The sequence below is a fragment of the Netta rufina genome (assembly GCF_964035555.1).
Source record: "Netta rufina genome assembly, chromosome: 1".
Taxonomy (NCBI): domain Eukaryota; kingdom Metazoa; phylum Chordata; class Aves; order Anseriformes; family Anatidae; genus Netta; species Netta rufina.
In genome coordinates this window covers 92,884,287-92,895,136 of record NC_140123.1, presented here as the reverse complement: position 1 = coordinate 92,895,136, position 10,850 = coordinate 92,884,287, and the positions used below count along the sequence as shown (strand labels likewise).

The 10,850-nt window shown below is 43.0% G+C and overlaps 1 protein-coding gene across 5 annotated transcripts in view; it reads right to left on the bottom strand.

The window, feature by feature from the left end:
• Positions 1-3,701: 3,701 nt before the first annotated feature.
• The window catches only part of PRDM15 (PR/SET domain 15), a 33,985-nt gene continuing 26,836 nt past the window's right edge, over positions 3,702-10,850 (bottom strand). For 4 of the 5 annotated variants that reach the window (XM_084289633.1, XM_084289635.1, XM_084289634.1 and 1 more), the window contains 4 exons: positions 10,574-10,749; positions 8,656-8,736; positions 8,048-8,260; positions 3,702-7,567 (listed from right to left, as the gene is read on the bottom strand). In XM_084289633.1, the coding sequence (XP_084145759.1) occupies positions 7,091-7,567; positions 8,048-8,260; positions 8,656-8,736; positions 10,574-10,749 (947 nt within the window). In that variant the 3' untranslated portion in view covers positions 3,702-7,090. The remainder of the gene's footprint in view (positions 7,568-8,047; positions 8,261-8,655; positions 8,737-10,573; positions 10,750-10,850) is intronic. The other variant, XM_084289636.1, reaches the window with a different exon arrangement.

The following is a 10,850-nucleotide window of genomic DNA, read 5'->3' as shown; positions in this document are numbered from 1 at the left end:
CCACAAAATTCTCACAGGGACGGTTCCTCTATCGGGCCAGGGCCGGTGCCCGCAGCACCCTGCCCGAAGGACCCGAGGCACAGCCCCGGCAGGGAGCTCTCGCTGCCCCCTCAGCCCCCGCCATAGGCGGCCAGGGCTCGCCTCACGCCCGCCCAACGGCCGCAACCGCCACCACCTTGAGGCGGGCCGGGGCGCGCCTGCGCAGGAGCCGCCTCCACGTTAGGGTGGAGATGGCGGGGAGGGGGGGATTTGGTCCCGTCACGGCCCCCTCATGGCCCCTCACGATCCCCTCAGGGTCCCTCGGGGCCGGGGCCGGGTTTGGGGTCGCCCCAGCCCACGAGTGGGTGAGGAAGGGCAGCAGCCGGGTGTGTGATGTCCTGGGGGCGTTGGTCGGTAACAGCAGGCGCCCGCTGTGCTTGACCTCCCCCTGAAGCCACTCTTCCTTCTGATAAAACGCTCACGCCCTTTATTTATTTATCTATTTATTCATTTATTTTCTCCACTGTGTAGACTCAGAAGCACCGCCAATACAGCGAGAAGACGAAGTTAACCAAAATTAACAAAATCACCAGGAAATGTGCACGCCATGTAATGAGAACAACAGCGATGCCTTCGCTGGAAGCGCGCTCAGGGGTGACTGGGTTATTTTCTAGCAGCGGTGAAGGCAGCAGTGCTCCTCTCCACGGCTGCTCAGCCAGGAGCGCCCCGTATCTCTCGCTATTCAACCCGCTTCTGACTTGCATAACCACACAAGTATATCGTGCCTGGAGGAGAACTTGCTGCGTGTTGGGATTTGCATGTATTTCATGGGAAAAGTAGTGGAAAAGGGAGGAGAGTGAATGAGAAGTAGGTGCATTTGCCTCCAGGACAAAGTTTCTCTTTTTTTTTTCCTCTTTGATTATGCAATCTGAGCTCTTCTCTTTTCCGTCTTTATAAATGGTGTTTTGTCACAGATTCCACTGTTCCACAGCAAAAATCTGTTTGCTTCAGTTCAGACTTCGCAGGAGGACAATAAAGGAACTATTCTTTACTTTTTAAGACAGCTCCCTGAAGAACCCCCCTTTATCCAAACACCTGACGTATGTACCCGTAATTACTCTGAAAACACATCCCGAATTCTCTGTCGTCACGTGGGCCCCTGGGTACAGGTGCCATTTGTATGGCAGGCAAAGGTCTTTATTCCTTTGAAAACTCAGACCATGGTCTTAACACAGGTGTGTGTGTGGAAGAAAAGCTCCCATATGCAGTTACTGTATTTTTTTTTTTAACCTATCCACAGCACAGCCCATATAGCAGATTTGAGAGCCGTTTCTTTCTATCCCCCTCTCCTTGGCACAACAAAGAGCGGGGATAGGAACTTCCCCACCCTTCCCTTTAATGTGCTCATTTGATTTTTTGTTGTTGTTGTTTTGCAATTTGGTTGTAGAGCACCCCTCTTTATTCTAATATCATCCCCTCCGTGATGCTCCTACGTCAGACTTGCATGCAGATAGCACGTACAGGACGGAGCAGGTCTCTTCTGTGCGTGAGAAAGGACGTTCAGGCTTGAGAAAATGCTGCCCACAAGCTCTTTCCAGAAGTGATGAAATGTAGACCTGCTATACACTCTTATCATTCGTGCATCTTACACTTTGCGGCCCGCATGTTGCTGCATATAACGCACTGAGTGTGCTTTACCTTTGAAGTTAATGTATGGTAAACTAAGTACACGCTACCACTTTTCCCTCTACACTTAACAGTATAGATTCTGCTAGAAAAAAAAAAAAAAAAAAAAAAAAAAAAAAGCATCTTAACGTGATAATAACTAATATTTAGTTAACAGGACAGCATCCACCATATCTTACCACACGGTTCTGTATAGCAGGTTAAGTATGTGTTCTCTGTTTTCTTTTTTTTTCTTTTTTTCTTTTTTTCTTGTTTGGTTTATTATTATTATTATTATTAAAAAAGTTGTATATCCAATGTATTTCGTTGCCTCTTTTTCCCCAGCTTTGAATCTTTGTTCTTGAAATGGGTAAGACAGAAAGACGACAGCACCACACTACAAATGCTGATGAAATCCTGACTCCAGGAGCGAGACACTGAGGTCGCTTGGAGGAGTCTTGGCTTCCCCTGCCCCTCTCAAAGGACACCCCTTCTGCCCCTTTCAGCTTAGCTGTTGGGAAGGTCAGATTAGCAGCGGTGAGCTTGGCCTCTCCTAGAAAACGATCCAGTGTCAGCCATCAGCAGGGCTCTGTGCGCTCAATTTGTTTGAGTCGACCTCTGCATTTTGCAGCTGTCGGCACTGCACGTGCAGAGTAGCACTTCGGGACCCAGGAGGGAAAAGAAATCCAAAACAGCTTTCTCAAAGCTTTTTAGGGAAAAAAAAAAAAAAGTATTTTCCAACCACTGTTGCACTGCATTGGGAAGTAACTGTGGCTTCTTAAAAGTGTTCTAACAGTTTTAATCAAGAAAATTTGACAGCTTCTTCCCATGTACAGTGTGAATACGGTAGTAGCATCTCAGCACTGAAGAAACTCACTCTGAGTTGATGACAAACGTGATGGAAACGCCTTTTTTTTTTGTTGTCCTGTTGCCAACATGATGCTTTGGATTTGCTACAGGGCAAAAGCCCCTGTGTAAATACAAACCTTGGCAGCTAATCTCACAGATGCAGTCACTCGGCTGTACTGTCTTTGTCCAAAACTACTGAGAGCAGAGCTTTGTTGTGGGTTGTGGTGCAGATCGGTGGGACCCTCCTCCACTGTTTCCTCCTCCCTTTACACCAGATCAGGCCAGCACACTCACAACGGCCATGAATGGGCATGCCAAAAACACAAAGGGTTAAGGATTTTCCAACAGGTATGCCTATAACAGTAACGAATGTAAGGCCTAAAGTAATTAAGAGGAGAGAAAGCATTACTTTAGTCTAAACAGTGTCAAGGGAATACCATTACTGAAAAAGAATTCACAAAACCCCACTTACAAAGCTATTTTCCCTCTCCATTTTCTTGTAATACCCACAGTTTTTATAAGACTGTCATTTAGATGCGTGGCATTGTTTCCATTCAGTCTTCCAGGTGAGGAATTGAAGCATCTTTTTGTGTACAGAACTCTGGTAAATTCCTCTGACAAACTGACAGAAAATTCAGTTCCAGAAATAAATTCAGCTGCTATCCAGCTGGTAATTTCAAACACTTTCTGGAACAACAAAAAAGGTACAGATACTTAGCTGTTTAGACAGGTAGGAAACTGACTGGTAGGTTTCTGCAAAATACTTTTGCTACTGGCACATCTCAAAAGAAAAGTTTAATTTTAGACTGTAATGGCACAATACAGTAGGTTTTCCAGAGAGAACTCATCTTCGACCATAGCTGAGAAGGGTGCAATCTCCTCTGTTTTCTGTTATTGTACAGCAACAAGCTGTAGAATAAACATTTTAGAATGCTACCCCATATTCCCGCATATTTTGAGGTGCACAAAGTTCTACGGATAACTACAGGATCTTACTGCTTTTGAAGCAAGTCTACCTGATTTAAAGAAAAAAAAAAAAAAAAAGTTTGATACATTGAGGACCAAAAATAAAAACACTAGTAGAGGAAAAGTTCTGTACCTCGTAGCTCCTTTACTTCAGAGCCCATGTGCCACAGACAGCATTCAATTAAATAATAGTCTCAGCAATAAACAATGACAATACACGACACTACACAACATCGCTCCTTTGGCTCAAAATATTTCCAGTTTGTTACCGAACAGTTGTTATGCAAAATCTCCAACACACGGCTGAAAAAATGTAACCTTCATATGCTATAGATGAAAAGGCTAGTAACAAATTGGCAAATGAAATCTAGATTGCACATCCCTTACATATTTTTATTTGTTGTGCAGGTAGAAACAGCATCAGTATAACTTTGGTATTTGTCTGAAAAAGGCTTAGCTGGGAGAGCAGCCGGCATTCACTAGTTCTCCAAGGTAAGTTCTGTCTGAAAAGGAATCGATTTCCAGCTTCTCCAAAAAATTGTTTTGGAGTTTTCCGTGTTGCAGCACACCCAAGATACAGATTTGTTCTCATAGAGATGTTAACAATATTAGTAATAAAATGACACTGAGATGATGAGACACCACAGCAAGGGTTGCAGGGAAAGTCAAGATCATTTTTAAAAGGAGCCTTCTGGGAGGTTCTGAGAACTTTCAATTGCCTGGCCTCCTCAAAACCCTTCCTTCCAGTGAGCTTCATTTTTATCTCCTGAAGCAGATCATTTAAGTTTTTGGGGATACTTAATTAGTTAGATACTTAATTAGTTAGGATCAATTGTTATCAGAAGGGCAAGATGCTGACTTGCTTGGGCCAGATTCTGTGGGCCAGGAAGAGCAGGAGGGATGAGCGTCAGCATGAGAGCACAGAACACCCGAGGATCACACACACAGGACAAAGGGGCTTCGTGCTGTCAGAGAGATCTCTGTAACAGGCGATCACCTGCAGACACCATTCTTATCAAACAGTCAGGCGATTACTAGTTGTTAAAATGGCTCTGGTTGATTCAATGTACCCTGAATGCAAACGTCCGTGGTATTAATATTGAGCAGATGCACTCAATGTGCAACTGAGGCAAAAAGTCTTTTCCTCCCTACTTAAAAGGTTAATCACCACATACATGTGTCTAGACAAAAAACTAATCTTCCAGAAACTCTATCTGCAGCACTGCAACCCTCCTTGTTTGTATACATACGCATATTTTCTTTAGATGTCAGCTATCTTATTTACCACAGTAACTTGATCCCAGACCTCTGCATTTGCTTTCCTTTTTTTTTTTTTTCAGTCACCCTGCCAAAATATAACGTGCCTTTATTAATTAAGCACTGAACACAGGAAAAGAAAAAAAAAAAGTTTAAAAAAGTTGTAAAAAGTTTCAAGTACATAATACGATTTATAAATAAAACCTAGAGTCCTCTTGATCAATGGACATGAAGGGGAAGCACTCATGGGGAGGATAGCTGAGAAACTTATCTGGCCCAAGCCAGTGGTGGAATAATCTGTATGATAGAGGGACATCAAACTCTAATTCTTGGGATGGTGGGAGGCTAAAAAAACTTACAGAATCACAGAGTGCTGTTTGAAAAGAACTGGGAAAAATGAGAGACTAGGGAACAGAAAATTATTTCTTTTCCACACTGGTAAAAGATGTTTCTGATACACATCCTTGTTCCCCTCCAATGTAGGCATCTCCCATAAAGACAGTTCAGGACTTGTTGACATTTACAGAAAAGTAGCTCTATTCCTCTGGTACATCTTTCACCAGAAACTCCTCTCTTATTGCCATGTCCTATTGCAATTAGGTTTTGAGACATAGTGAGACTCTGGCTGTTGCTCCAGCACCAAGAAAGCCACGGGAGGTTATCTTTAATTTCCAGTCATTTATACTTTGGAAGGATTTGCTGCAGAGATTATAAGGCATTCTTTAGGGGTCAGGTAGTCCATGTTAATACCGACTTTCAAAGACAAACTCATTCCTACTCATAGTTTTGCTAATACATAGAACATTTTCATAAATATGATAGGCACAGACAGGATTTTTACAACCATCCATCTTCACTGTTAAACCCAGCAGAAATCTTTAGTATGGTTCTGTGGCTCAGTTTGCAGCCCCAAGGGAACTTGTTCTTCAACTGTAGCTGGCAGGACAAATTTGCCTTTCAGGATTCCAGGCAGCAACTTTTTGTTTGTTTGTTTTTAGTTTATTCCTTTTTGATAGCAGCTGCTTTTGCTCTGTGGGAAAGAAACTGTCTCCTTGACATGCGAAAGTCCAGACTACACATCAATGTATGGAGAATGGAATGAAAGTGTACTATCAGCAGTAATGTATTTGGCCCAACCCTCTATTTATATCCCCAATATTCATGCAAACCTTGCCCATCATTATACACTAGGGCACACTGCCTCCACGTGGCAGAATACGCGTTAGACGTTCTTTTGTCTTGCATTTCATACAACCTTGGATGTGGCAATGAATTTTGGAAACTGAAGAAATAGAATCCATACATTATTTCTGCGAGAAAGGGCAATACGAGGATGTGGAACTTAATGCATCGTATTGATAACAATGTTCTTCACACAAATATTCACCAGGAATGCACAGTAAAGTACGAAGGCTATATATATATATATATGTATATATATATAAAGAATGCTTTCTCAAATGTTTATTACATGATGAAAGAAGGCTAATTGAAAAAAATTCACATCCTGCACTTGATCAAAGGGGACCAATTGCTCTTCGGGCCTAGTAGCTAAAAGCAAAACTGAAAGAGCAGTTTTGAAAAATTACATAAAACTGTATCACATTCTTGTCTCAGTTCGTAACTGGTTTGATTCAAACTTGACTACAAGACCATCAAAGTTGCCTTAGCATTAGACCAGCTATGTGATTCGAGTAGCACTAACACTGTGTTACGGGTACGGGGCTTTTCCCATCACTAAATTAAAACACTTTGTGAAATTGGTATATTTTCTTCCACACCACGTTCATCCCCAACCCCAACCTCCACCTACTTTACCAACATTGTTAGATACAAGACCTAAAGAAGAAAGAAAACAATTATTGTTTTGCCCATTTGTGTTTACATTTCAGCCTCTGCCAGCTGGCCAGAAGTGCACTCCAGCTTACTCTCAACAAGGTCTTCATATATAATTTCCAGACTGGAGAGAAGTAAGTGACATCTTACGGCTGAAAGGGTTTTCTAAATCACCAGTGCCATATTTTTTAGGATTTCCCTGCTTTGGTTAGGATATATTACGATGCTCCTGTCAAATCTCAATCTTTCTGCACAAAATACACAGTGCAAGGGGGCGCTAAATTTATGGTGAGATTGATTTTTCTTTCTTTTTTTTTTTTTTTTTTCTTTTTTGAAAGACAGTGCAAGGTCTAGAGATGATACGAGAATCTCAAAATTAGGGTGTTGCAGGGTGCTACGCCAATTTCAGCTTACATTTCATTGTATAAACATTTTCCCATCTGTTTGGTATCCAGCAAACAATCCTATTAGAAATTTTCCAAATGTCTGTGAGTTTTTGTCTGTAAGTACTGTCCATTTCACCTTCTCCAAGTATAAATTAGTAGCTATACATCTGTTGCTGTTGCTCTGTTTGAACCTGTTGCTGTCCTGACTGCTGTGGCGTTGGCTGCGCCTGGGGCTGCAAGACATCAGTCTGAGGCACCGACCTCCACGTCAGAGGATGCTGTTCTGTTATCTGGTTCCCCAGAGGAGCAATGGAGTTCACCAAGGTGGTCAGGTTTATAAAGTGGGCCACAGACTGCGGGTTGGCGGCCTCCGGCTGCGGCTGGATCTGAATGTCATTCTGGCGGTTGTGCAGCATGGCGGAGCCACTGACGGTGTCGAACGTGACGGTGAGAATGGAGTTGTCCAGCTGCAGCTGGCGCTCGGGCGCAGCCAGGTGGCCCACTGCCACCGGCTGGAGGTTTGTGAACTGGGTGCCAGCTGCCGTCGTAATGGGGGTAACGGTGATGTTTGTCAGCCCGACGGAACTGGACGGGGCTGTGACACTGGGGTCGCCAAGGGTCACCACCACCTGAGGAAAAACAGAAAGGTAACCTGACCGTCAAATATCTGGCATGGAGAACAAAACAACTGAGTGCTGACGGACTCCGATGTTGCTGCTGCCAGCAAAAGAAGTCATACAGATAGAGGGGAATATAGAAAGCTGGAATGGAACAACTTCCAAGTGTAGAAGTAAGGAGATAATGGGGGAGGGCATATGTAACCTTCAAAACCTTCAGCCAAATTAGCTGTCACACCTGTAGTCACAGCTTCAGCCAGTTAGCAGACTGGCAGACAAGGAGATGGTAACGCCAAAGGAAATAAAAATAGATATGAGGAATGGTCTGGCCTGATATTTTTTTTCCTTTTAATTCTTATTTATGTTTGTATTACTGCAGTTTATTAAACTACCCCTAAGTGTTCTGATTGCTCTTCTGTGTTTGCTATTAGTAAAATAGTTTATCCCCCTAAGCAATGCCAGCAGCCCATCACCCTTCTACTGGAGCTTTACCTGCTGAATGCTCTGTACAGCTGAATTAGTCTCATCTCCAACATTTCCTGTGAATTGAGCTTCCTTCTCTGTGTATTCACTGAAGGCAGGGTCCTCAGGCACTTGAGCTTCCTCCTCCTCACCTGACTTTTGCTTCCGTTTCTGGCCACGTTTAGGAGCTTTCATATGCTGCTTCCCTTCTGGTAGTTCGCTCTGTTCCAAGGCTAATTCTGGCTGGAGTGATGAATTTCCAAACAAAACACTAAGCAAAATGACTTGATGAAGTTCCAAGTAAGACACTATCACCTGAAGTTGTTTTACTGTCGATCCTCAAGCAAAGGATCAAACTTTAGCAAAAACTTGTTTTCAGAGAATGAGAACTCATGCTCTAATTACCTCAATGTTATGAGCATGTTATATAACAAAACAAACCAACAACTTGCATCTGCTTATGCTGCTATGTCTTATAACACAGCATGCCACAGATTAAGCTGGGGCTGGTTCTCTAAAAAACATATTCCTTGCCTACCAGCCCACAATTGGCTATGACACGTAACAAAAAATTGACATCCCCAATTCGCCCTCCAGCAGGCCTGACACCTTGTCGCCATACGAATTCAGCAATTTACCTGAACAATCCCAATTGAGGAGGCATCAATGGTAGTAGTCTCTGGCAGCTGCTCTAAATCATCAATCCGCACTGAAAGAATCTGTGGACAAAGAGGTATCAGCCTGGTGAACAGCAGCAGAACAGACCACAGCCAAACAATACAGCACAGCCTTGATAAATCCTGTCACAAAGCAAAAATGATGTAATCTAACATTTTGCACTTATCATTTAATATAATGCATTTACCCACAGCTTTTTTCTTTTTTTTTTTTTTTAAGTAGCCTTCATCATATGGCACAGAACCACACACTGGTTTGGGTCAGAAGGGACCTTAAAGACCACCTGGATCCACCCCCCTGCCATGGGCAGGGACACCTCCCACCAGCCCAGGCTGCCCACAGCCCCATCCAGCCTGGCCTTGAGCACCTCCAGGGATGGGGCACCCACAGCTTCTCTGGGCAGCCTGTGCCAGCACCTCACCGCCCTCACAGAGAAGAATTTCATCCTTATATGTAATGTAAACCTACCCTCTTTTAGTTTAAATCCATTCCCCCTTTCCTGTTGTTATCTGACCGAACAAAGAGTTGCTCTCCAACTTTTTTATAAGCCCCCTTTAAGTACTGAGAGGCTGCATTGAGGTCTCCCCTTGAGCTTTCTCTTCTCCAGGCTGAACATCCCCAGTTCTCTCAGCCTTTCTTCATAGGAGAGGTGCTCCAGCTCCTTGATCACCTTTCTTCTCCCAGTCTGTGCTCCTGTCTGGGATTGCCCCGTCCCAGGTGCAGCACCCTGTACTTGTTGAATCTCATTCAATTCACGTGGGCCCACTTCTCAACCTTGTTCAGGACCCTTTAGATGGCATCCCTTCCTTCTGTTGTATCGACTGCACCACTCAGATTGGTGTCATCTGCAAACTTGCTGAATTTGCACTCAATCCCACTGTCCGTGCCATTAATAAAGGTATTAAACAGCCCCGGTCCCAGGACAGACCCCTGAGGGACACCACTTGTCACCAGCCTCCAACTGGACATAGAGCCATTGACCACCACTTACATATTTATAAATATATTTATAAATATATTAACTGTGTCCTATTCCCTTATTTTCAGCAAAATCTATACTTCTCAGCTTATCAAAGAGCAGAAACAAATTGCCCTCTAGATTGCTGCATTTTTAAACCAAAGATCAATAAACAAAGCTTTTTGTTGACTGCCTACTTTTCATCATGATGACAGGGAAGGAATAGTTCAATCCAAAGCAATGCTGATGATAAACTGCTTGTAAAATAAAACCTCAAAGGGAGAGGAGAAGCCTTAGTCAACCTAAACAATAAATGCTGAGAAAAAATATAATATCTATTCATAAATTTAGAACAAAGTAAAAGCCCCATTACGGTCAGACAAAACATCCCTCTAATCCAAATTCTCTGCAGTCAACGTTCATCTTTAGTACTAAGAATCATTCTACATCAGCAGCAGATACTGCCATCATCTCTATTCACCACTTCTTTCAGATCACTTCTAAATATGGAGAACACAATGGGGAAATAAAGAATCGATTATGGTCACTAGTAGATGAAGACAAAACATGAAAAGAAATACGCATTTAAGCTGAGGGGAAAAAAAAAAAAAAGAAAAGGGATTTAAGTTATCAGAAGAACTTCATTTTTAGGGAGTGACAATCAGGTACGTTTACTACTGAAACATAACAAAACAGCCGATTTGGCTAAGTGCATGCTTAACAGATACTACCTGAGCTGATCTTAGTTTATCCTTAACCTTAAAGGTGGCCCCAAAAGAGAACAGGAAAAAAAAAGGTATGCGGGTGGGGGTGATGGGAGAGGAATTCCCTTCAAGTCACTGAAGGTCATGAAGTTTTCTAAAGAAAAAGAAAAGTCACAAACCAAACCATTCCATAATCTACCTGCCAAACTAACTCACCTCTGGATGTTTACGCCTCATGTGTCGACTCATGGATGCTCTGGTGGAAACCTTTGTCCCACACAGCTGACAGCTCTGGGCTTCCACCTTATCATGAGTGAGCTGTATGTGCTTCTGGAGCATGTAATCAGTGACATACTTCTTATCACAGACTGAACACGTCCACTGTTTTCCTACTGGTGGCAAATGGAAGGAAAAGCTGTTAGCAACAGCCCCGAAAGATAAGTATCATACGAGAACTAGGAGAAAAGTTAAGCTCTAGTCTTCTATTACTGTA